At 41.3% G+C, this 26,777-nt stretch overlaps 1 protein-coding gene and 1 long non-coding RNA gene across 3 annotated transcripts in view; both read right to left on the bottom strand.

Moving 5' to 3' along the window:
* dhrsx (dehydrogenase/reductase (SDR family) X-linked) overlaps positions 1-26,777 on the bottom strand; it is a 71,237-nt gene that overhangs the window by 4,886 nt on the left and 39,574 nt on the right. For both annotated transcript variants that reach the window (XM_064311269.1, XM_064311268.1), the window contains exons 4-6: positions 15,985-16,086; positions 11,498-11,705; positions 5,964-6,171 (exon numbers count right to left, since the gene is read on the bottom strand). In XM_064311269.1, the coding sequence (XP_064167339.1) occupies positions 5,964-6,171; positions 11,498-11,705; positions 15,985-16,086 (518 nt within the window). The remainder of the gene's footprint in view (positions 1-5,963; positions 6,172-11,497; positions 11,706-15,984; positions 16,087-26,777) is intronic.
* On the bottom strand, positions 12,190-15,973 carry LOC135241127 (uncharacterized). The gene is made up of 2 exons (XR_010325901.1): positions 14,245-15,973; positions 12,190-13,947 (listed from the first exon to the last, which is right to left on the bottom strand). It is a non-coding gene; the product is annotated as an uncharacterized LOC135241127 (long non-coding RNA).

The raw sequence follows: 26,777 nt of genomic DNA, 5'->3' as shown, positions 1-26,777 counted from the left end.
CGGATCTGCTACCCCAGTGCCAAACAGGCCCAAATCCAGCATTGACCTGATGCCAAGTGCAGGTTACCGCTGTGCTAAATGGATGCTAACCCAGCGTTAGTCCAGGGCACACCAGGTGCTAACCAAATGGTACATTTCCACTGACCCAGCGCTGGGGTTGATTCATGCAGTGAAGCACAGTGCAGGCCAACCAAAGGCACAGTTTAATAAAACATCTAGATTTTCACAAAGCATACAATTTCTGATTAAAAAAAAAAAAAACTTTTTACATCAAACAGAATCACCACTTTAAGATCTGATGTATTCATTAGATAAGATTCAACTGCACAGCACAAGAAAATTAACTGGAGAGGGAAGATTTCTTCATTTATTTTCTGCATCCATTTGATTCACCGTGTCCACAGACCACAGACTAGGGTCTAGGTTTAAATTGTTCTGAAGCCATACAAAGTAAAAATTTAACACTCAAACACTGCGTATGCAAGAATATTACAGCAAGCATTCTACTAACATCAATTCCAGCATTAACATAAGGCCCCAGTTTTTCTCCAGGGAAATAATTTAGCTAGGTGTAATATGGGACATTTAAGTATGTCTATTAAGGCTGCCTGATAAGCACTTGGTATATCACACTAAACACTTTCTCTGAGGATTATACGAAATGACTTCCAAGCAGCAGTAAGCCAAGCAGTACATGTTATCATCATTGTATGAATACAGATGTTTTCAGGACATTGGCCCTGTATTGCAATGGAAAAGAAGCATCTGCTGACATCATGTGTGCTCATTTACATGTTCCTGAACTAGAGAGTCGCATTACATAGCCTCCAGACTCTGAACAGTTAAACAGGAGCTGACTTTACTTAGAATTCACTTTTATTCAGTGAAAAAGGGATCTACTAACAGGATTCAACACTATAATGGCAAACTACTTTTGAAGCATTCACCTAAGATGCCGCTTCCATCATGATGATCAAGAGGCAGGAGGCAGAGCCTGTGAATCTCGAGCTCCTGGCGTTCCTCATCTCTCGGATTAGTACAGGGCCTGAGGCTCAGTCATTGATATGCAGACTGCGGAGAGCTCGCTACAAAGCACAGATAAGCCCTCACGGATCAGTTACTGTGGATACGCCGAGTACTGGATCCATTGTGTATGAGGACTGGTCTACAGAACACCCCCGCCTGGGGAACAGGTACATTAAACAACAGAATGTCCCAATGTTCCAATGTGCCAATATGCGATGGACTACAGAGCCGACACCTGGCCTCCCAGGCCTGGCCTGCGGTCGCAGCTGTCTAAGCCAAGCTTTTCATCTGTGCAGTCTTACTTTCTCCCTCCAGGGTCAAGCAACACACTGCTAATGCATGGCCTTCAGCGTTATTCAAAAACTCATCTTAACTTAGGTACCAGTAGCTTAGAGACTAACCTAAACTTAATAGTAATTAATGTGACAAGACAGAGCCTGATATCTCAAACCTACAATATGCTGCTGTATAACTGGAGATAGATATTCACGACTGTCTACACGTTCTTAAAATGGTTTAATGCCCAGCATGTAAAAGAGGATGCCTACTTCATATTCTGAAATGTCAAACACCCTCAGCAATTTACTCAAAGACAGACACTAAAGGAGCACACAGCTACAGTACCATCATAAACGCATAGAAAGATTCTGATTACTTCTACACAAGAGAAGTCATTACACAAAGCCCCAGGACAGCGGTCGGGGCAATCGGAAAAACGTAGTTGTGACGCAACACAGCGACATAATTTAAAGGCCAATTTGAAAGAGTGTCCTATTAGTCTGGGAGGTTTGGCACTTGTCAACACTTTGTTTTGACATTGACATTCTCAGAGGCAATTTCACAGGAGAGCTGATGGCGTGCATTTATAATGTACTGTGCGCCAGGATCCTTCGCTCTGTGGCACAGATAATGCAGGAGCAACACGTAACCCGACTGCTAAAGCGGACTCGCATAAACATACCATAATGACCAACCACACATCGGGAATGGATACCTACCAACATTCACTTTCCCTGGCTTAGTAAATATGAACATGCTGAGCGCTATAGTTGCTACAGCCGTTGATTATTTTCTCTTCGTCCATCTGTTTGTAGCAGTATTCGCTCATTCTGTGAAGCTCAGTGCCGTAACAACAAACACACAGAGATCCGCGTTACACCACTTACAGCTTGCTCCATTTGGAGGAAGGGAGACAGACAGACAGAATGAGAGAGAGAGAGAGAGAGAAAGCGCATGAGAGAGAAAGAGAGTAAGAGAGATTTTCCAAATTTTTGTGGACTAACTTAAGATAGACAGGTGATGAGTGTCGTACAATATCTTCATTAAAGTAAAATCCATGCCTGTTTTAGCCCTTCTCAAATGTGACATTATTTTTCTGCTGCTGGCTATGTGTATGATGTGCTCAAATAACACACACAATGCATCTGCATTGGGTACAGAAGCAGGTGCCATTGGGATGAGTGGGGGGGGGGGGGGCACGGCTCCCTGAGGAGCACTTGTCATTCTGAACAGAGGACACAAACTGACTGGCTGTCATTCAAATCGCCGTCCCCTCTGACACTTGGAGGTGACCGTACAGCCCAGGGACTCAAATGCCCATTAAAATGCACTAGTGGCTACAGGTACCACTGTACATGGGGATTCAATATGAACCATGCTCTGTTAACAAAGCCTAAGAACCAACACCTGGGAGTAGTACTGCTCTCTCCTTGCTTGCCCACTGGCTTTAACTGCTCTAAACAATTTTGAAAGCGCGAACGTTCAGCTCCCCGAGCTTGTCTACTCCCACGTCCAATTCCAGCTTTGAAGGACGACAGAAACATTTTTAGGTGGGAGGCTCTTTTCTATCACACCTCTGTCAGGAGTGGTCACGGTCCTCGCACCACGATGCATTCATCTCACAGACAGCACGTCACTGCCAAAGCAGAGCAGAGCTCTACGCTGCCAAATTCACCACAGAGACTCAAAGCACGGGCTGGGGAAATCATTCTAATGAGGTACTTTACAGGAGTTGTTTCAGTACGGGTTTCCTGATGGCAGGAGAACAAGTAAACGCTGCATATGTAAAATGGAGGCAATGCAGGAAGCTGTGATTTACACATTTGTGTACAGCAGGCATGTAGATAGCCTGATGCAGTCAGTGTCAGTCAGGTCTGAGACTAAATGTGATGTGCAGTATATTCTGCATATGAACTGAGAATGCATGGAGTTGTAGTGTTGTAATTTCTACATGGTGAAACCAAAATGTATAAAATACCCGTAAATAAAAGCTGACAATGTGCACTTTAACCACATCTGAATTGGTTGAGAAATCTAAAATTATGGTGTACAGAGCCAAATCAAAAATACATATATGTCTTTGCCTCAAACATTATGAGGCTCACTGTACATTTGAGTTTGCACTTGAGTTTGAGTATGCTCCTGTTGTGCACACAAACAACCACATTATAGCTACAGATATTTCAAAGAGTGTTATATTTTCCATTTAAAGAGTGTCATTTAAAAGCCAGTAATTAGCTCATCAGTCATGGTGCAGGGGCATGCTGGGAAATTTGTAAGATGTTACATTATCATTTAATACATTTGGTGCATGTCTGGAATGCAAGTTAATATGCCTGCTCTTTTCTTACATCATCTCTTTATGGCTCTTTATGGGTTCAAGCAAGAAGACAGGTTATTAATGCTGTATTTAAAGAGGCAGAGCAAAAGCTCAAAGGTTCCCAAAGCAACTGCCCGCAAAGCAAATCACACCAAAACAGACCCACACTGAACTGAACCGATTTAAACATTAAGAGCCAGTGGTCATGCATTTAATATATGCAGCACATGCTTATAACCTTCAAAAATATATATTTCACAGCATCACACTGCTGAAAATGGACTGTTTATTGCCTTTTATAAAAGCAAACTTCTGGTAATTGCCAAACTGTCAAATACATGCATGTCAATATGTAAAAAATAAATCAATTTTTGAAAAATAAATTAATTTTTGAAAAACGAAACCTCACAGGCATTAAAATGATTTTGACGCTTGCAAAAAAATAAAATATAAAAATGCACACGGGGCCTGTTTTTAAATGATAGAGAAATACTATAAATTGAATTAACATAAAAATAAGCAGCAGGAAAAGACAGGCTTGACAGATTAAGCATTTCCCTTTTTGAGTATCATGCGTACAGCTTGAAGCCCCATAAATGACTTCCCCCAGTGATCAGATCAGCACGTTTCAAAGAAGTTCTGTGCTTTGACTGAATACAGGCCCCACTACGAAAGGTTTTGTCCATTATCACCTACTTTAATCTTTCTGAACCAATCACAGTGTTTATACTCAAATGAGATGTCACAGTGCAAAGAAAAAAAAGTCCACTTAATTTGCATTTATGGAAAAGTCGGCACTGCAGTGAAATATAGAAATGCAATATAGCTTGGAAACAAAAGTCATGTACACATGACACATTGTGCATTTTAATGCAATAAGCCAAGAAACTGTCATTGTTCACCCACAAGAGAGACATGATTAACATGCAACTGGGCTGGATAATATGTACTGCAAGCATTCACAGCAACTGCATTCCATGAAAAAAGCATGTTTAAAGTGTAAAGACCCTATGCAGTCAAATTAATCATTTTCAGCATTATAAATAAAGAACCAAACAAAATAAATACAATTATATTGGGCACTTGCTTATTCCGTTGAGATTTTGAATCCTTTATTTAAATATTGAAAGCAACTAAGTTCCGCCTGAGGATTAGGTATGTCATCGCAGACCTGGTTTATGAAATCATCAAAAAGGCAATTTACATAAAATGTTTTTTCCCCCCACCATCAGCAGGGAAGGAAAACCGGATCATTGTATGCGTATATTAATATGCCTGATTGATGCTTCTCCAGTACTCAGTGTAGCATAGGGACATTATGACTTGTTGTATAAGAGGTTGCATGGGAGTGTCAGAAATGAATAGTAATGTAAAGATAAAATATAGCTGTGCAGTGAGATGGAGTTTCTCAGACGGAAATAAATGGCTAAGTTAGCTCTCTAACGCTGTACTGTGCCAATACAGGGCGGGTAGGTTTAAAAAGATGTTATGGTTTGACATGGAAATGTAACGGAAGGCTTAAAGACAAATTTACTATCCATATATCAATCGCTTGCTAACCTAGATGAACAACTACCCAGACAGCTAACAAAAGGCTGAGGTTGCTGTCCGGAGGCAGCAAAGTTCCTATCACAGAGATTGACCAGTGATAAGAAACCTGCTGTATTTATTATTTGTAAGTAAAGGTCTGGTCACGGGCACAGGATCTTTAAGTATAGTGCAATATCTCCATTATTATGGACTTTGCGCATCTAGTGCCTTTCACAACCTTAAGGTGTTATGCATTTACACAATGTCCCCATGACTTCACTGGAGCCAGTGGACTTCACATTGGTATTCTGATTGGTTCAGAAGGAAGGCTTCCCTCTACTGGCACGAGCGTCCCTTCCATTAGCAATCTACTACTCCCAGGGAGTCTGTCAGCCATGCTTAGCTTCAGCTTACACTCAGTGAGGACAATCTGGTTCAAGCCAAAGAGAGAAACATCAGGGGCACTTTCCCCAGGTACACAGGTGTCACTTCCCTCTACATGAGGATGCTTCATCAACAACAGGTGTTGGGGTAAATAGCAGTAGTAGTAGTAGTAATAATAACAACAACAGCCGTCGTCATTGTCATCATCATCATCATTATCATCATTATCATCATCATCATAAACATCAACATCACCCTCATAAGCTATAATAAACAGCTGTTGTGACTATAAACTAAAACTCTCAAATCTGCAGGGAAATGAAGGTAATGATGTTATGTTCTTATAACCTCAGACAAATCACACTTTATTTTTGCTCCCGACTCAAATGGACAGAAGAAACACCCCCCTCAGGCGGCAGCATACCCTAAAGAGCAGCCAGGCCACGGGCTGCTTGGCCAGCTGAGCGGGGCTGCACAGGTTCTGGTACAGGTCTGTGTTCACCATGCCTGGGTCCACCGCGTTGGCAGTCACAGGGAGCCCACCGGAGGTCAGCCTCTGCTGAAGGTAGTAGGTAAACAGAACCAGCGCCAGCTTACTCTGTGAATAAGCCCCATGAGAACAGTAACACAACCTGAAAGAGAGAGAGAGAGAGATAAGCTTTACTTCTTTAATAATAATAATAATAATAATAATAATGGAAGATGCACCGATACTCTTTCCTTACTAATACCAATATTTTTTCTTTAAAGTGAAATATGCAGTTTTGCACGAGGTTGTGTAAAAATGCATTACACATAGTATTACAGCTCTACCCATTATGCCACCACTGTTGCTTGCCTTGCTACATTTTCCCCACCAAGTTTTAGCAAACAGGCCAAACATTTTCACTGGAAAAAGCATCAGCGGAAGTGAGGCACCAAGAGGCTAAGAAACCATTGTGGATTTATAACATGTAGGAAAGATAATAATAAATCATATCCACCAGGAGGCGACGCCAGTGTCACAACAATTTCTCTGTCTTCAAACCCAGAACACCCACGAATGATGATGAGACAGAGAATTGAGAGGACTTTGATTTCTCTCTGCGAGAGCCTTCTTTCACAGGTGTGAGGTGCAGCTGTATCAGTCTCAGCCATACACATGAGCTAAAGCAGTGTAGGAGTCTCATGCACCGGCTACAGTGTTAGGCTGGGAACACACCTGAACTGTACTGCGCTGCACATACGTGAAGTGGTTGCATCCCTAGCAGCACTGCTCACATACAATACTTGTCTGCTTACTGTTCGTCTGACTGGAGGCTTAAAAGGCATATCCACTAGGGGGCAGATCAGGGCTTCTCTTCAAATGATTCCGCCATACTTCCTAGCTTCGTAGCATGAGTCACATCACTAGGTATAAAATGTATAGTGCTCCTGCGGTTTACGCGGGTATTGCACCTTGTAGATTCATAGCCTTCATTTTTGAGAACGTGCACAAAGAACGCTCTGAAAGACTGCAGGATACACACGACACCAACCTTGAGTATGCGTCGGCATGATTTAAATAATTAAAAATACATGATTTAAAATGTTTCCAGCCTTAGAGTCTCATCCACATGTCTGAGCTACATCTGTGTCGAAGGCATTCACACAGCTGAGCTACAGCCGTGTTATAAAGCTACACAGCGGGTTTATCAAGTCTAACAAGTTTAACAATGAGACTCCGTCACAACGTATGCTGTACGGACATGTTCTCCTGACTGCACTTTGTTGATGAAAACGGATCAATTGATTAATGAATCGTTTTGTTTTTTAGGCAAGGACACACCAGCGGTTTGAAGGGTTTTCTGGCATCGGCCTTTTTAATTTCTTGGGGTGACAGTGAGCCCAGATGGCACTGTTTTTAATCTATGAGAGAAAGCTGTCAGTCACTGTCGACACAGCCAGGGCACGGCGTAATGGGCTCAATACGGCGGCTCTCTCTGTGTGGCCTCTGCCTGCAGCAGCTATTAATTCTCATCTACGCAGCCAGTTTCTTCTGCCAAACGTCTGTGTGTGAGAGAGAGAATGTGTCTGTGTGTGTGAGAGAGAGAATTTGTACATGAGTGTGGGCATGTATTTGCATGTGTGTATTTGTATATGTTTAAGCGTATGTAGAAGGGCATGCATGGACATGTCTGCACGTAAGTATGCTTATGCTTGTATGTATACTGTGCAATGTGCATAATTGTTTTAATGTTTACAGTAAGTGTGCCATTAGCAGAAACTGGAAATACAGGGGCTATAACAAAATATTAAAATTTTGCAACTTTACAGTACATGGGAAAATATACACCGCTGTGAAATACATATTTCATTATATTTTTAAAAAAGAGAACATAATTACACTACATTCCATTTCTGTAAGGGAGTGTGTGAGCGCATGTGTGTGCCTGCGGGCTTGTACTGTATGTGTATGTATGTGTATCTGTACATGTCTGCACTTGTATGCAATGTGGATAATGTGTATGTGTGAGAGTGTGTGTGTGTGTTCATATGGCTCACTCTGGGAGTGCTGCCGGTGTTTCTCTCCCTAATGCTAACAGGTGTTCTCCCTGGAACACTGTCACAAGGCATTCACAGAATATCACAAAGACGTGTGATTATCGCAGATTAACAACAGACCCAGACAACTGGGGCTCGGCACCGTTCGTTCGAGCAGATTATTAGAGCGGCGCGCTCCTGCCCCTCTCTCACACTCCGCCCGCCAGCGGTGTGCGACATGACTCATCACAAGGGGAAAGTGAGACTTTCATCTCCTCTCAATTGGATTGGTGCACGTGTCACGCCAACCGTGTCTGCCTCGACGCCCTGTATGAGGGGGTTCTCTCAGCGCACTGGGAAAGCCATTGATGTGGACCAATCAATGTCAGACATTTCTCAACAGTTTTCTACCCTCATGATGGAAACAAATGGAAAAAGACTAGTTTGCGGAAACCGTATTGAATCCCATGTCTGTGGCCCTCATGACTAATTTGCGATGCTGTAAAGGTAAACTCTTAATTTCAATTCCTGAATTTCACGGATGATTTCTCATACTGCTTTGAACACATGGTGTCCAGGATCATAATAGAGATACAAGATATAGTCCGCGGAGACAGCCAAGCGGCTTTTCAATGAAAGTAATTAAAACACAAAGACGCATTCACTAATTGCAAAAGAGGTAATGCAAACACTCCAGAGGTGGAAACAAAGCATGTGACTCTTGGGCAATCTCACACTGAATTACCTACAGAGCACCGAAACACATCTGGTTCTGTGAAAGGAGTCCCTCACCGCGTTACACCGTCTCTCCTGTGAGTTTCCTTTTCTCTCACCATCCTAACATCAGACACGTGGCAGCTTCAGGCCCAGATTCTCCATTTCAAATGAGCGCATAAGAAACCGCAGACATGGGATCTGCACTCCCACTGCAATGAGGACAGAGGACAGAGGAACTACATCTGGGAACCGGTTCCATCCGAGCAACTCTGTGCTTTTTCAACAGCAGTCTATATAAATATGCACGCCTGCAGTACAAGACCTCAGCAACATCCACGAGCTCAGCGAGAAGGAGCGTACTTGCGATTTTCAAATAAACGTGGCTGTGCACTGAATACATTTCCATGAAACAGTGTTGTTTAATCTGTGTTGTGAGAGTTAGAGACGGCTACAGATGACATGCAAAAGCAGAGAGAATCTTATTACAAAGCAGGATTGCAATGCTAGAAGAGAAATATAAAGTGGTGGCTGATGCCATTTTTCGGTGATATCGTGATCTGTGATATTGGTGTCTGACTGTGGAATACTGTAGATAGGAGTGTGAATAAGCAACAGTGAACGATGGATGCTGTTTTGCAAGATAAAGGCAACACGAGCGAGCAAACTGAGTGAATAGTACTCAGACACTAAGACACAGATAAAGGCACCTTCAAAATCATACCAAAAGCTCTAACAAATCAGTACCAATAGCTTTTATTCAAAACTATCCTTTCTAAATATCTTTTACGATTTCAAATCTGATTTAAAAAGGGGGTTGGGCCACTGCTTTGATGTCAAGGTACATCCAATTCAATCATTATTTTTTAATGTAAGCTGGTAACTGATCAATATGCTAATTATAAATGACAGCAATTAAATTCTAGGTGGCATTACAAAAATCAGATCATTCTAACATACACCACTTCCATAACACTGAATGGTAAATAGCTCCTAATGTGTGAAATATCCTCTTAAAACAAATTGCTTCATATTTTCATGTCAGCAAAGGGCACTGTTTTGCAATAAGATGGCCTTCTTGTCTGAGGAATGCATAGGCCGACTCTTACAGGCAAACATAGCAAACCGCATGGCCATTCCAATAGAGGGAACTGCAGTGAGAAGGCCCACATCTTTGCCATTACATGCACCAGAGAGACAGAAGTACTGCAATGCACACAACAACCCACAGAAGCAGCAAAACCCAGCCTGCTGCCCGGCCAGAAAAGATGGAAGTGTTTAGGCTGCTGGGAGATGCTATGCTGTGCCCCACTTGGGCGGGGCCTTGCTCAGGCTTCTAAAAAAACATTTGGATTCTGAGAGCACAACCCAGCTGCTTCACACGGGAATCCTCTCTCGAGTGGAAGCGATTAAAGACGATGACGTGAGCCCAAGTGACATGAATAGCAGTTTGCACTCCAGCCATCATTTGATCCATTTCCGTACGTCTGAAATACGAACGCAATGAAGCATACCAATGTGTTACAGCAGCATAAGGCTTCTGAGGGACACCAGCCCGCCAGCCAGCTGTTGATGGGAAAACGCTGTCGAGTAAATCACTCGCTCTCGCAATGGAATCAACTGCATGCCATGGGTGAGACTTGCTGAGACTCTACACTGCACTTTACCCTCTGCTCCATGGATACTGCAATGGAGCGTAATGCAAAAACCACATTGTGCCTGTCTCTGAATAAAGTAGCTATTTCAGAACTGGGGACATGTGGAAAACAGGCATATATCCAGTGGCTACGTAGATGAGAAAGAATAGGATCTATATATTGGAATTTCTTTATTTTTTAAATGTATTTCATCGACATGGGTGTGTTAACAATAAAGAAAGTAGCTTTTTTTTGCCAGTTACCTATGAAAAAAATGTAAAAATGTAAGCAATGAAAACGACTTCCATATTGAAACGACACAGTGAGCTGGCAAACCTATTTCAAACAGAGTGGTCAGTGGAGGTTCTTTGGTGCACAGTGGTTGGCTGAACGGAGAGCTCACTTCAGTAATCTCCTTGCCACTTCCTGTTTGCCTGAGGAAGATGTGCTGCGGTTTTGCAGATGTCTCCAGAGACCGATATTAACAGTCCAAAGCTGATGCACAATGGCAGTGTGCAAATCTAGTGGTAATTGATAGCAGCTGTTAATCAGGCCTTCCTTTCAAGATTGTTTTTGTTCAAAGGGAAATCCACCCGTACTCCCCGCAACGCACGGAGCTTCCTGCTCAGAATGAAGTGATGTCTCCTAATGAGAAGACGGCACAAACTGCAGGAAATAAATCTACCTAGAATGTCAGGAAAATAAATAAACAAACAAAAAAATTGTTTGCTGTGCTTGAGGAAATTAACGGTTTGGAAAATAACATGCCATGTTCTCACATCTATTGGAGCCACTTGGACCAACAGAACAGCTTGTTGTTATTAATTTTTATTCCTGAAGTCTAAAATTGCCCTTGGCCTTGCTTTGTATCCAGATACTTTCCATTAATTCTTAGCCATCTAACCCCTTAATTACACTACAGGGCTTTCCATGCCCAAAGACAGAGCAGGCAGAATTTCAGGACCATTATTACAGTAATTTTACTAGCAGAATGCCACATCAAACATGGACGCCTAGCTCTGCAGCTCTTCTGCCAGTGACCAAGCAAGCTATATTACCCAGCAAAATGTAAAGAAGTCTTTTCTTGACAGCGAAAGCCTCTCACCTGCCCTGAAGGTCATCCAAGTTGATCACACCCCCGTAGTGTGTGGCTGAACAGACGGTGACTATTCGGGCACAGGAGTCCGAAGTGCCGGATTTCTTCAGGGTGTCCAGGAGGAGGTTGGTGAGCAGAAAGTGGCCCAGGAAGTTCAGGCCAAAGTGCAGCTCGAAGCCATCCTCTGTCTTTCTCTCAGGAACAAGCATGACGCCAGCTGAGACAGGAAGCAGGGCAGGAAGTGAGCACCAACTTATCTTATCTGGCCTGTCCAGATTCTAAAAGAAAATTTACTGAAAGCAGATAAAGTTTTGAAAACCATCTTATGAGTCCCCCTTTCAGACTTCTGGTCTCTTAATCATCAAACAATCCACAAAGAAAGGATGCAAAGATTACATTGAGTTTTCAGGCAGTTAGATGGTACATACAGTACATACATTTATCTCACTTCCTGTGAAAACAACGATTTATATCTGATTTGTTCCTGAGCAGTCCATGAGACCATGCAGAAGCACACCATTCCCAGCATGCCTTCCTATGACAGCCATTTTGAATTTAGTTCTCCCCTGAGGCAGGGATTAGATTAGAAGATGCTGAAACCCCTGAGTCTTCAAGTATTGAAAGAATGAGTTGTAAATTTTTAATGGATAGCAAACCAACCAGACAATGTCACATACCCGTGATATGCGAGTATATTCACACTGTTGTGTTCATTTTAAACTGCAGTTCAACTGCACACTCAATGCCCTTGGCAATATAACAGCCACAGGAAGACTCACGTTATCCAAACACCTGGAAATAGTTGATGTATGAAGTATGATTTGTGCTACACATGTGCATTTAATTTAGGATTATTCAGTGGGTGCAACCAGCAACTGAATCTTTGAAAAAAATTTACCCGAAGACCATTATGTTGCCTTTACAGGGCCAGCATTAACTGAGTGGCCTATAAAAATACAATCTCACATAGTAAGAGCAAAATAATGAAAAGACAAAGCAAATCATACATGATTTTGAACTTTATAGAAAAAAGATGAAACCGAGAAATAGCTGCAGTAGTAAGCCACAGCACCAGACCATTGGAGCAATAGCGCAGAAATCTAATTAATTAAATTTAAATCAGTATACAGTATTGAGTAATGTAGCCTACGTTCACATATCTGTTTAATGAAAAAAAAATGCACCACATTTTAAAAAAAAACATTTCTAATTTCAAATAATAACTATCTGTGTTTCTTCACATTTAAACTACCCCACCAACTGTTGCATAATTTCAACAAAAACACAGTACCTAATAAAAGAAAATGTAAGCTGAACAGAAAAAACCTACCACTAAAAATCGACTTGACAGCACTGGAAGTAGGATGATGAGGTGCCAATCATCCCAGCCCATCAAAGAAAAAACGAGCTTGTAAATTACTCCTTGCAGCATTTCCATCGTAAAAGATTTCTTGCTTAATCTTAATGTAAATATACATGTAAAAATACAGGCTACTGTACCTGAAAATTTTGACAGCCATTTGAAAGAGCGATCAAATTTTTATGATTGTTATGTAATGTGTAAAATGAATGAATGCTTTTTAAAAAGAGGAAACATACAATGATTCATTAAACTCACTGCAATGCACAGATGAGTGCTAAGGTGCCTGTCACTGAGGGAGCAGTACTGCTTGATTGCCATTGATGGAATTGGCCTTTCAAATTAATAGGTCAATAGAAAAAACTGGTTAAAGCCTTGTTTGCACAAGTAAGAGCTGCTTCATAGGATTTGTTTGACACAATGCATCAAGGAGTGCACTAGGAATTCACCTTTATAGTTTTGTTTCAAAATGCAGTTCTCCATTTTGAAACAGATTCGTTTCTCTTCAGATCTAGTCTTTAAATGACTTCCCAGTGAGCTCTGAAGTAGATCGACATTGAAAGGACTGCACAAAACATATTCGAATCATGCGCAAATCAAGTCACTGAAATCGCTACTAATGTTGCATGTGGTGAATGTTACGGTTCCTTTCAGGGACAAAAACCATTTGACCCTAAAAGGATTATTTCACGGATTTGTTCAACAGTTCCTTCACTGCTCTCGTTCAGACTCACGTGAACGAGAACCAGAGTCATGCAGCGAGTGATTCTGACTTCTGAAGCTCCATTACTGCCTGCAGTTCCTAACAAACGAGAATGAGTCATGCAGTGACTGGTTCCGACTTCAAACTCTCGGTCACCGACTTGTTTCTTTGTGAATGAGAACAAGAGTCATGCAGTGACTGGAAACTCTTGGTGGCTGAAAAGAGAACACAACTCGGTCGTGCATGCCCATTGTCACACTGGTTCAGTGAAAAACTACTCAGAAATAATTCACCTACAGTCCTTGGTAGGATAATTCCTACAGTAGCATACACGTTGTTATGCTTTTCAGATATGTTTTCGCATCATTTAGCCTACAATTAAAAATAAAAATATCTCTATGTTTTCATGCCATTTCTTAATGTAGGATTTACTGTAAGTTTGCAAATAGGGGGCACAAGTTAAGAAATAATTTGCAATCACCAATGGGTTGATGATAACAATATAATCTATCAGCTATTTTATTAAAAGAGCACAATATTTAGCAGTGTGAGACAATTTATAATGAATGTGAAGCTTTAAGCAGTTGGTACAGAATCCATTGGGAAATGCAATCTGAAAACATACAGCCTACTCTTTTGTTCATGTTTTATTTAGGTTACATTAAACCATGCAATCAAAGAGCTGGGCTACACTGCAAGCCAACTGCTTTTAATTTTACTCAGGTAAGTTTTCCTCATTGCAAATATTTAATTTTCAATTTAAAAGCAAGTTTTTCCAAGCTCACCTTTAATAGAAAATTCAATTTTCATTTAAAACCGAGACAACCAAGGTTAATGTTCAAAATGTCAGGACAAAACAATCAGGGGAGCTGGCAACATTTAAAAATAACTGCAATCCCCTTGGAATGCTGTCATTTATTAATAAACTTTCCTACTGATGCAGAGTAATTTCCAATTATTTAAATAATGTGAAAGATTATCATTTGGCTTTTGCTTTTAGCAGAAATCTGGTTGGTGTAATCAGGATTACTCTGCTGTTTCCTCTTAATACAGGATGTGGGCAGCCAAGTGCTGCTTTTAATCACTTTGCACAAGGATTTGATTCAATCATACAACATGTTTGGCCTTGCCTGCAAATTTGCAAATACAAGAAAAAAACATTTAAAAAACAAAAACATTTTGGCAATTTGAAAAAAAATTGAATGTAATTTGCAGCGAAAAGTAATAATTTCTCTAATTTTGTCTTTAGCCCTTTAGATTTTATCGGCAGATTCTGAGAGCCAGCTGTAAAGATTATACCATAAAGCTGTTGGTAGTGAATAAAAAAAAAAAAAATAGAAACACCAATGTCACATCTCTTAAGAGGGTGCTGAGCCTTCATGTTTCAGGTTGAACATTCTGTCAAGGGAAATTTAGTCACTCCTGGAGCATGCACTTCTGTCCATGGTGGCCGGTTATGTCTTTTGGTCGGTGTTCTATGCTAACACTTTAGGTACACAAAACATCATGAAGTTGAGCTGTCTTGGTCACTGTACAGAGCCGAGCAATCACTCACCGCGCTTTCAAAAAGTCTTCCCAGAATTAGCTATAAATAAGCAACAAATGAGACATCAGTGAAGCTAGCCTCTGCTTTGCATATTATTGCCAATTCAGGAATTACAGCAAAGGATCGGTATACAAGCGCTGACTGCAGGAGGAAATGTGAGAGGCTTCAGAAAGGTGTAAACGTGGCTTGAATGTCTAACCTGCAGTAGCAACGCAGCTGCATTACTATTTCATACACTGCAGCATTTACGCACAAGCTTTCGACAGAAAACTGAAAATCAGCGTGACCTTTCCCAGTCATTAGGTGCTCAACGGCATGGAACAAACACCCTTGTCTTCAGCACCCATCAGCTGGGTGCAATATCAGTGATTGAAAAGGCTGCAGCACACATGCATTATTTATACAGACACCTTGCTGAGGTACAGGAAATGCATTCTGACACCCCCTCAATGTCCAAAAGCCCGAGAACTGTCTCATCTCATCACAGTTACCATTTAACATACGTAACTCCTCTAGAAGCCCAGAGCATCACAATGTGCTTAATTTCCTTATACCACAGGTTATTAAACAGAAATCTAAACTCCATAATTCATGCCTGCTCACAGTAAACTGTCTAGAAATGAGGAGTCTGATAAAAATGATAAAACTATCATTGCTTTAACATTCAACTAAATGATAGGTCTGTACTGTAACTGCAGCACTGGAGATCCCCGGTACAAGTTGATATAGGAACAACACAGATGTACCCGATGATTCAAAATTTGTTGAGATAAATGAGTGCAATGCAACCAAAACAGGGTCTTCATCTGCACCCGACTATTGAGGTTAATGATGGTTAGTCGATCATATAAATTATGCATTGTGAAGAAGACAATTCTGTCACTTACCATTGTTTACAAGAACATGCAGTGGAAGGCCTCGGTCTTTAAAGTTGTGCACAAACTGACGAACAGATTTCAGGGATGCCAAGTCGATGTATTGAAACTCCACTGTGAAAGGAAATAAATGGCAAAAAACATAAAAATCTGCATGCAATTATTACATTTTCTCATTTCCATTTTTCCCTCATATTAAAATATTACTGCTGCTACACCGATGACTTGCATATGACTAGTTATAATCAAGCAGGGTAGGCAAACTGAAATAAAGTGCAAGGAATGATTGGCATATACTCAAACATTTTTAAGAGCCATCTGGCACAGCTGGCTGTATTAACGCCTGGAAAGCAGAGTCTTGGAATAATAAAGTATGATATCTGGTTAAGGATGAACTCAAATGCTAAATTTCTTTATTCATCTGTATTTGGACGGTGCACCTTACGCCACCATAAAACATTAATGAAGGCCAAGCAGAACTCTGAGTTCACTTCACGTGCAACCATAGGGAGTCACTAGTGCACCAACAAAATGCATCTTTCCCTGGGAAATTTTACAACCTATTACAAATTACGTGCTGCCCGGTGGTGTTGCCGACCACAGTGAGCCCTGGCATGGTCTGTGAGGGACACTAACCCCCGGGGGCCTACGCACTGGAACAGCGTGATAGTGGCATGAGCCACCCAGCAGTCCTGCTCTTCCACTTTTAACAAAAGATAAAAATCCTCCGACTCTTCAGTCTCTAAGCTTCCTTCATGATTAAAACCATGATCAGTTAAAAGGTTTACGGGATGCTTTCCGCTCGCACAAGTGACTCGTAAAGCCAAACACCAGCTGACATATAAATCAGATATGGCTCTGTTGTCCACTGTCAGAAAGTCCGTTCTAATTTGGCCTATCAATCACTGACTCTGTTACAATGCTATTCATAGCTTATTGAGTAAAATTAGAGGTGCTGCCTTTGACAAAGAGTGAAGCCATCCAAACTCAAATCGTGGGTGTGTTTGGGGGTGAAGGGAAGGTGGGGGATGCACGTGCAAGTGAGACTATCTGTAATATCGAGATCAGTTTTTACATGCTAGAACTTATCCGAAATTCATTATGAATTCCACATGTCCATATTAACATCATTTATTACTCCCAGGTCCTCAGAGTGTTGGCATCATTGCCTTCTTACATTATCAGCAAATTTGTAACAGGATTATTTCAAAAAGCTATTTCTGAGTGGTTAATAACATCAAAGCACACAGTGCCTCCCCGTTAATCTCATTTAAAACTGGGCGTCCATACAAATGAATACATCTGTCCTGGTTTAACTGAAGACATGAGGATGCACTCTGAAACTCCATGCCACTCCCTTGGTAGAGCATTAGTAGTAATTTCAAGCATTAGTAGTCACCCTTTCCAGTTACAAGACAATGGGCTAGTCGCATAGACACAGATTGAGCCTAGTTCTTAAACTAAATTCAATTGTGAATTGAGATTTTCCATACAAAACTAAATTTAGTCCAGGATTAAGCTTAACTTATGTCTGTGAAAGCAGCCCTAAATCAGATGGCCAGTTTTATATTGTTTGTGGAGATAGTGGTTAAAGAATTTGACCAGGACAATGGGGCTAACATCCCTTTCGTAAAGATCTTTAGTGACCCAAGTCAGTCAAGGCCTCGGTTCAGAAGGATGGCATTATAAAGCACAGTGCCCATCACTACCCTTTGAAGTAATTAGGATTTATTCAGTCTGGACATAAGACCGGCTCCTGCTGGCTCACCAACAACACATCCAGCAACCAGGCAGCCTCTTATGGAACTGTGTCTAGCTTAACAACAAGTATCAAGTACCTGTTTCACAATATGGTGAAGTAGCTGAGGGTAAAAAACTTTCTAAATGTATACAGAAAGAGTTGGATAATGTGGTGTAAAAATATAACAGTCCATCTACATAAGGTTTGTGAGGAGACTGCCACAGAACACAATGACAAGGGACATCAAAACCAGATTTCAACCCTACTGTAAATGCAACAGATGTCATCCGTGAGTTCATATATATACATGGCCAAAAGCATGTGGATACCTCTTCTAGTGGGTTTGGCTACTTCAGCCACACCCATTGCTAACAGGTGCATATCAAGCATATAGCCATGCAATCTCCATAGACAAACATTGACAGTAGAATGAGTCATACGGAAGAGCTCAGTGACTTTCAATGTGGCACTGTCATAGGATGCCACCGTTCCAAGAAGTCAAATTTCTGCCCTGCTGGAGCTGAACTGTTTGTCGGGAGCTTCATGAAATGAGTTTCCGTGGCTGAGCAGCTGCACACAAGCCCAAGATCACCATGCGCAATGCCAAGTATTGGCTGAAGTGGTATACAGCACACTGCCATTTGACTCTGGTGTAGTGGAAATGCATTGTCTGGAGGGATGAATCACGCTTCACTACCTGGCAGTCTGACGGACAAATTTGGGTTTGGTAAATGCCAGGAGAACGCTACCTGTCCGAATGCATAGTGCTAACTGTAAAGTTTGGTGGAGGAAAAATAATGCTCTGGGGCTATTTTTCAAGGTTTGGGTTAGGCCCCTTAGTTTCAGTGAAGAGAAATCTTAATGCTACAGCATACAATGACATTCTAGAGCAATGTACTGTATGCTTCCAACTATGTGGCAGCAGATTGGGGAAGGTCCTTTCCTGATTCAGCATGACAATGCCCCCATGCACAAAGTGAGGTTTACCGAGTTTGGTGTGAAAGAACATGACTGGCCTGCACCGAGCCCTGACCTCAATCCCATCAAAGACCTTTGGGATGAATTTGAATGCCGACTGTGAGCCAGGTCTTATTGCCCAACATCAGTGCCCGACCTCACTAATGCGGTTGTTGCTGAATGGAAGTGAATCCACCGCAGCCATGTTCCAAAATCTAGTGGAAAGCCTTCCCAGTTGAGTGGAGGCTGTTACAGCAGCAAAGGGGGACCGAATCAGTACTCCCCATGATCAGATCCCATTCTCCACGCCTGGACTAGATGACTTGAATCAGATACAAATCTAAAATGAACTATGTTTGTTATAGCATCAGTTTTTAAATGTGCACTGCTCTGATCAGACATCTGCTCCACTGTTTTGGGATTTGTGTATGTATGGTACTTGGATATCTGCTTGTTTGTACATGTCTGTATTTTTAATTAGCGTGTTTTCTGCAAGACAGCACTGATGTGTCATATTCAGCCTTTTGGTTGTTACATCATTGTAAGAGAGACCTCACTGTCAAATGACTTTGTTAAAGAATGGTTAAGTAGATGAAGCTTTCATTATCAGTGTTACTGTATTCTCCTTAGTCAGTCATTTTCCATAACAGCCTTGTAAATCCCTGAACAAATGCATCACTCAAGAAAGTGAAGAAGAAGAACATGAGCATGGGGTGGGGGGCGGGGGGGGCACGCACAAGAGGCTGGAAAAGAAACTGTGTGAGAGAAAACAGGTGAGGTGATCACCTAAACCATAGCACAGGCATCCATACCACACAGGCTCACATAGGGGAAAATGCAGGGGCCATTTTATGTGTCCTGGCCAACATAAGGCCTACTGGAATTGGATTTGCACTGCTTCAGACCTGATTAGGACAAATTATGTCTGTATAACAATACACCTTCTGATGGCCTTTACGAGTGTCTCTGTGAATCAGTGACGGTGATGGGGCGTTTCATTTTTATGTGTACAGAATTTTAATGAGGGTTAGAAAACAGCGCACATTATCACAGGAATACTGTTCCGCTGAGAGATGTACACAGGTGTGAAAATCAAGTTTACTGCCTTGCCAAAAAGGAGGCATGACCCTCCTAAAGTTCCCCTGTCCCCTCCGGTACAGCCGCTCGCATGACTTACTGAGGGCATCATGTACCCTCAAGCCTCTCTTTTATTCTCATTCTGTTAGTGTGACAGCTCACCAATCACTCTCACGTCCTACTGAACCATCAAGGCATAAGGCACATTACAGTAAGTACCAGAAACATGTCTTTATCATTTGGGACCAATGGTGGTTTATGGCTTTCATTTAAAGCAACCCAACTGTTTAATCTCAGTTAATGTCAACATTTACTAGCAGTCTGTTCAGCCCGCCTACATGACCTACTTATGTCAAAAATGCTGTTGACAATAGGGTGGATAATCACGAGGCACTGGCTTACCAGACATCCTTATCAGGAGTGACTTCTGTAGTTCAGATATGTTTTCTATTGAAAAGGTGAAATTTTACTCACTGCAGTTTAAGGTTTAAATGCTTGTCTTGAGGGTACAGCTACTGTACCCCACTGAGGAGTCGAGTTTCCTGACCACTGCTCAACACTGCTATCAAATGAGAGTGCAGTACAGCCTGCTTTGTGTGCACGGTACAGGAAGGTGAACCACCATTACCCCCTGGGGTCTCAAAAAAAAAAAAAACATCCATCCCCGATGCACCGCACTTACGGTGTAACACTCCAGAGTCACAAAGGCATTTAAGGTCAGCACAGCAGCGATTATGGAAATCATCTTCAGAAAGGCAAGCTGACCTTTAGACCTGACCCCCTGCAGTCTTCAGCCAGCCTCCTGATAAAAATTCAGCAGAGGAGAGGTTCCCACCAATCACTGCTGAGCGGTCCATAGGACCAACTGCTTTTCTGCTAGCAGCGTAAGACATAAGCCTAAATGTACACTGTGATTATACACACACAGGGGAAAAAAACTACTAAAACAAACCAAGACTCAAAGTATGTTCTCTCGTTTTTCAGACATAGGTTTGGTTTTAATAAATTCAATTTCAACTTGCTATTAACTGTATAATGCTGATAATGAGGATGAATTTGATTTAATAATGCTAAACATTGCTTAAGCTATTAATTACAATGGTAAGGCTGTGCCTATTCAGCAAGTCCTCTTTAATCTCGCGGTGAACAATTACATAGGTAAACATTAAATCTTTCACTGTCCAATTCTTCAGTTTGCATTATGCTAATGAAAAGTGTACAATAGACTGCACACTGTAGACAGCAGGCTTCATTGGCCTCTGGTCACAAATTAACCTTGAAGAATCTTTACACAGCAGACCTTAACAGATCCCTGAGGGGATGCACTGAGTAAGGGAGCTGCTTTAGACAAGCCCACAAAAGACACCTCTGCTCTGCTGCAGACCTGCCCCCTTTACCTAATGGGGGGGGGTTACCTCATCTGTAGAGGTAACAGGGATCACCAAGCACGCCTGCAGCCTGCGGTTTCTTGAGTGACATAAACAGTGTCAATCCTGGTGCTGTGTAGTCTGCTCCTCCTCGCAGGATAACAGCAGAGATGAGAGCAAACTCCCATTACAGGCAGTGGCATGTCTGGGGCAGCTCTTTAACCACAGGGAGATAATGTTAAGCCTGCACTCTTGAGAAGCTGTCTGGCATTTATTAGCAGATAAGCAGCAGGACGTGCGGCGCGGCCAGGGGGGGAGAAGTGGCCTGCATTGTGTGGAGGGCTCTTCTCATTTGTGCGCGTACGCATCATTCGTTTTTTACAGGCTCGTCTTCTCCCTACTCCCTAACTCCTCAAGGGCTGGGTCATGTGCTCCTGTGACTGTATTATACCCTGACAGCACAACATCTGCAGCATGTGGACCCCAACCCTGATCCTGGAGATATGCAGTACAAGATCTTCTGGCTTTAGTTGTTACTCAACAATTAATTAATACATTTAAAACAATTTTAAAAAGTTTATTACACCAGGTTTTCTCCTGGCATGAAAAGGGTCTTTGGAGCTCTCCATCACAGGGCTAGCTCTTGAAACTGCATGTAGGGTCATGCCATATTGTTACTGTAGCACCGAACTATCCTAAATTGGCTCCTAATAACAGTCTAGGTCTAAAATACTTGGCAAAATTGCAATTTATTTGCAAGTATAAAACTGAACAATACAAACACCTTAGAAAACATAGAGAAGGCTGCTATGTTGTGATCTCCCTCTTTCCCTGTTTATCTGTGAACATAAAAGTTGTGCATAAAGCAGCTATAAGATAAACTGATTAATCCAAAATGCCATCCAGGTAACATTTTGGATAAAGTATGGAGTCACCTGCTCCTTAATTTTGAGTCATTTGCCACAGAAACACATTCTTGGGTTTATATGCAGCCTTGAAGAGGAGACTCTACTCCAAATTTTCTGCAAAATATGCTCATTTAAGTAATAACTCTCACCAAACCGTGTATTTGAGGAAAAAAAGGCTCACTGCCCACATCTGATTTGACAAAAATGATGTTTCTGTGGAAACAAACCATTGTAAACTCCATCAACAAAGAGAGAACATTCCCTAATGATAAGGATTCAAATATAATAAAAGCTGCCATCATTGATTACAGAACACAACGGCATTTCATCAGCATGTGTTTTCTCCCAGCACAGAGCTTCACAGTCTCAATTAGTGGGTGGCAACGCCAACCAGCCAAGCGTCCCTGCACGTGATAGTCTCGCCCACAGAACCCATGAGCATGCTGTCTGCTTTCCATGTCTCTCTCTCTCTCTCTCTCTCTAGTTGCCACATTTATGGTGAAAACATAAACCAGCAAGCCGTCAAATGGCCAAAGAAAAATGGAGAAAGAATGATGTTGGTGAGTATGACCATCAGTAAAACATAGGCCTAAATAAATAACACCCACCAAGCTGACAGGCCATGGAGATAATTCAGCCATGAGGGAAAAAGAAGGAGAGGAGAGAGGGCGTTTTTTTGAAGGGCTTCTGCCCAAAACTACATTTCATTCAGATGCTCCCCTCATTAAAACTTAATGAAAATCATTTAAGAGATGAGAGGAGGAACAATTTCAAAGGGGAGGAGGAGGATGAGATGGGGATGGGGATGGGGAAAGATGGAGAGAGAGAAAAAATCTGAGAAATATTTGCCCTTTCACCCTTGATAGAAAACTTGGAGCAGTGCGTAGTAGACCATTGAGAAGCAGCTGCAAGGCCCCAGCAGTTCCATCTCATCAGGGAGCACTACAGAGGACCGTCCCTAAACCAGAATGTGTTACTTAACTCAAATGTGTTACACAGATGAATGACAGTTAAAACACACTCAAGATCTAGAGTCAATCAACTCGACCAAGCATTTATTTTTACAGCTCAAACTTTGCTTTGTTCTTTATTTTCAATACAGGTGGCCAACTGAGTCACTAAATCTTAAAGAATTAAATACTAAAAAAAAACAATAAAAAAAAAACTATGGAATATATGGAAGGTGGACTAGTTGAGGACACACAGGCAATCCTCAATTCAGATATTCTGGTAACAGGAGGGCAATACCTGGTAATTTCCCAGTAATCCCAAAAGATTTTTGGAAAAAAAAATTTCAGGATGTAAATGGTAGCGCATCTGAATTTGACTGACAGGTGAAATCAGCAAATGATTCACATGCATTTGGGCTACCCAAATCCTCACCCACTAACTCTGATCCAAGATTCACATGTGGGGTTCCAACCCACCACTCTTTATAAGCACCTAGAAACATATGACAGTAAAGATATTGACATTTAAAAAGGATGTGACATTTAACATTGACCCCTCGTTTTCTTGACTGATCACTAAGACCAGTTCTGAAAAATGGATTCATCTACCCCCTTTTCAATTTATGTCTCCCTTGTGGCACAGGCCCAACTGCAGATTCATACATGTCACCATGTCATCTTGACTGGAGTAATGTTATTGCAACTACTTCTGAGGATCTCCCACCCAGAAGCCACCTGGAAATGAATCATCTCCACACTCAAAACCAGGACCATGGACCAGATGCTTGTTATACTCAACAGGAACCAAGATGGCCTCCCCGCATCACCCAAAGGCTGATCAGGCCACTGTTTCCTTGACCAAGGTATTTAACCTGAATTGTCTCAGTACATTCCCAGCTGTAGGAATGGACACTGTGTAAAATAGGATAACTGTGTATGTTGTTCACGATAAAAAGAAGTGCTCAACACCAGTAAGGTCTACTAAATGGCAGTAACTGTAATTTTCTGTTATTCCCTCATATTCTTTTTCAACAAAGTGTTTCATTATTATTTCAATCCTTGTCATGCTGTACTGACAGTTTGATTTGAAATAAGGTAATTCAGTTCATCATTGTAATAAATTTAAACTCACTGCAACATTAAACAGCCTGACTTGAAATTATGTACAAAATGCATGACAGTTAGATTCCATAGACACCCTCTTCTCTGTTTTTATATAATTTCTTGCTGACGATGGAGCAAATTATATTAATACATGAATAAAATGTAACCAAGCAGTCAAATGAATGCTTACTTGCATTTAACAAGTACAAGTTATTTTAATAAATCTAAATACATAGTTTTTGGTGCATTGCCTACATGCATAAAAAGAGCTTTGGGGCATGCTATAATCCGTTCAAATGAGAAACGCAATAAGCAAACAACAACCAGCTGCAGTAAGTAACTTTAGTCCCCTAGAACAGCACTGTCTCCCATAATACTTTCCAGAAGAGTGCTGTTATGACTGCCTCAGATGACTGCACTAAATAACATGTTATTTCCCCATCTAGAAAACACAGTGTACAGAAAAGGCAATCAAAAGATACTATATTCACCTCACTTGACCCACCTTTTACCTGACTCAAAAATTCTCTAAATATTTACTTGGTGATTAAAAATACAATTTTTTTGAGCATTAAACACTCAGCACTTTACTTTAACATTTACATTTAAAATATCCCCCTCAACTAATCCAATAATTAGCTATACAATACCTCGTACATTTACTTGGCCAACATCTTTACTTGGTTCCAAAACGCTCAGTACGTTTAATTACAGTATACTGTGTGCACACATACTGTGTCCCCAGTCTCAGTCTTGCTTGATCTAATATCCTGCAGAATACTATCTACAGGACATTGCTTGAACCTATCACTTAACTATGCGATTAATCCCCATACTGACTAAATCACAGACATTTAAGACTTTTCAGTTGATATGGGAGATTTTGGTACAGGATTTAAGTTTAAGGAGAAGTGAACAATGTGTTAGGTTGGCTGTTTGACCTTTGCATATTTTAAGATTGCAGTAACACCATCTTACTTTGATCTCTGTACAAACTTACTGCAACACACAATCCTTAACACAGTTAAGCAACTGTTTAGTTTTTTACACAACACTACATGCTGGACACTCAGTGAAAAAAAAAAAACCTGAAAGCAGAAGAGATGAAAATTCCTGAGAGCTCAAAATAACTCAGCAGTACACAATGCAGCATTATTACAGAATCACTGTACCAATAAAAAGCTCCACAAAGGAGTGCAGAAGACCACAGCAGTCCTAGTGCAGTCAGAAACCACAGAGCCGCTCGTAGGTATCGGTCTAAATGATGTGCGTGCTGTGAGCAGAATTCAATGAGACATGGTCCCAGGCTAGTGCATTAATCACATAAAATGTACTGTAAACCTTGCTGGACTTAGATGTGATTACATGTTTTGTAAAAGATTTCATTTGGTAAATTAAGAAGCAAAAAAATAAAATAAAATAAAATAATTAATTAATTTCAGCTACCAGCATGTGCATTTCTTATTGAACTACCCAGTAGATTAGACATTTTATGAACTCTTTCACTAAGTCTTCGATAGACAGAATTTACAATAGCATAAAACAACTGGACATCGACAGATAGCTTGCTTGTAAGATTTAAGACCTGTGCTGGTCCTTGCCCATTGTCACTGTCCTTATTAGGTATGTTCAAAAACGGTGAATATTCTGTAGCTTTTCTTTTTCTGATTTAGGCAAATAACTTCAGAGATATATTTTTTCAGGTTCCAAACTTTCACTCAACCGGGAAGGGGATTTGAATGGTGCGTCATAATTCTTCACGGATAAAAGGAAAGGAAGCTTAGTTCTTTGGATCTTCAGCTGTTATATAAAATGCAAATTTTAACACTTCAACTGGCCTCATTCCAACAGGAAGCACAGAGTCTCATCAGAGTGACATTACAAATTTTACAGACCTACTCTTTTTTTTCTTACAAGTCAAATGGAGTTACTTGTTATATTTGAATAAATGAACTTGGAAACATTTTTAGACACATTTAAAGCAGGCTTTCACAGGTCTTCATTACAAATTTAAGAAAGCCACTTTGTAGCATTCATATCGCCTTCACTTCAAACAGAACTGACTGCAGTCTTCTCAGAAATGAATCCCCACCACCACTGAAGAAAAACGGTACAATGCCTTAGAGGGAATTGCTAAATACCGTTTTGGAAAACGGAAGGCACATAAAATGCATTTTTCCTGCAATCCAGCTTCAAAGGGGATGCCGGCGCTTTATTACGGCGCCAGACAGTGTGGTAATGAGCGCCTGGTAACCATGGTGCCAGCTGGGAGTGATGGCAGAAGCCGCTTTCCGTCTGAAGCAGGAGTAGACATCTTATTTCCTAACCTTGAAATACAGATGTCTCATTGCATTATCCCTTCCCTCCAGCTAGCGTCTGTACCCTGCTTCTGAGAGGACAGTCATGCATCACCAAACTGGGCTGTCCCTCCCTCCATCACAGGGCAGACTGATGCTCTTTAAAAGAAAGCAAAAAACAAACCAAGATGTAGAACATTACATCATGACAAGGGCACCATGACCAAGATTGGTGCTTGTGGGGGTAGGACTGTGGGTGGGGGCGGGCGGTCCTGCACACTGTCTGAGCAAGGACACAAACAGGCCCAGAGTAGATGTTGAGTCATTTATGAAAATAGTGCATTCCAATGCCAGGGATGATCACAAGGAGGGAAATGGCAGGGTAGCAGAGGGGTGTTTCAGTC

This window comes from Anguilla rostrata, chromosome 15 (genome assembly GCF_018555375.3).
Source record: "Anguilla rostrata isolate EN2019 chromosome 15, ASM1855537v3, whole genome shotgun sequence".
NCBI classification, from domain to species: domain Eukaryota; kingdom Metazoa; phylum Chordata; class Actinopteri; order Anguilliformes; family Anguillidae; genus Anguilla; species Anguilla rostrata.
This window is presented reverse-complemented; position numbering and strand designations above follow the sequence as displayed.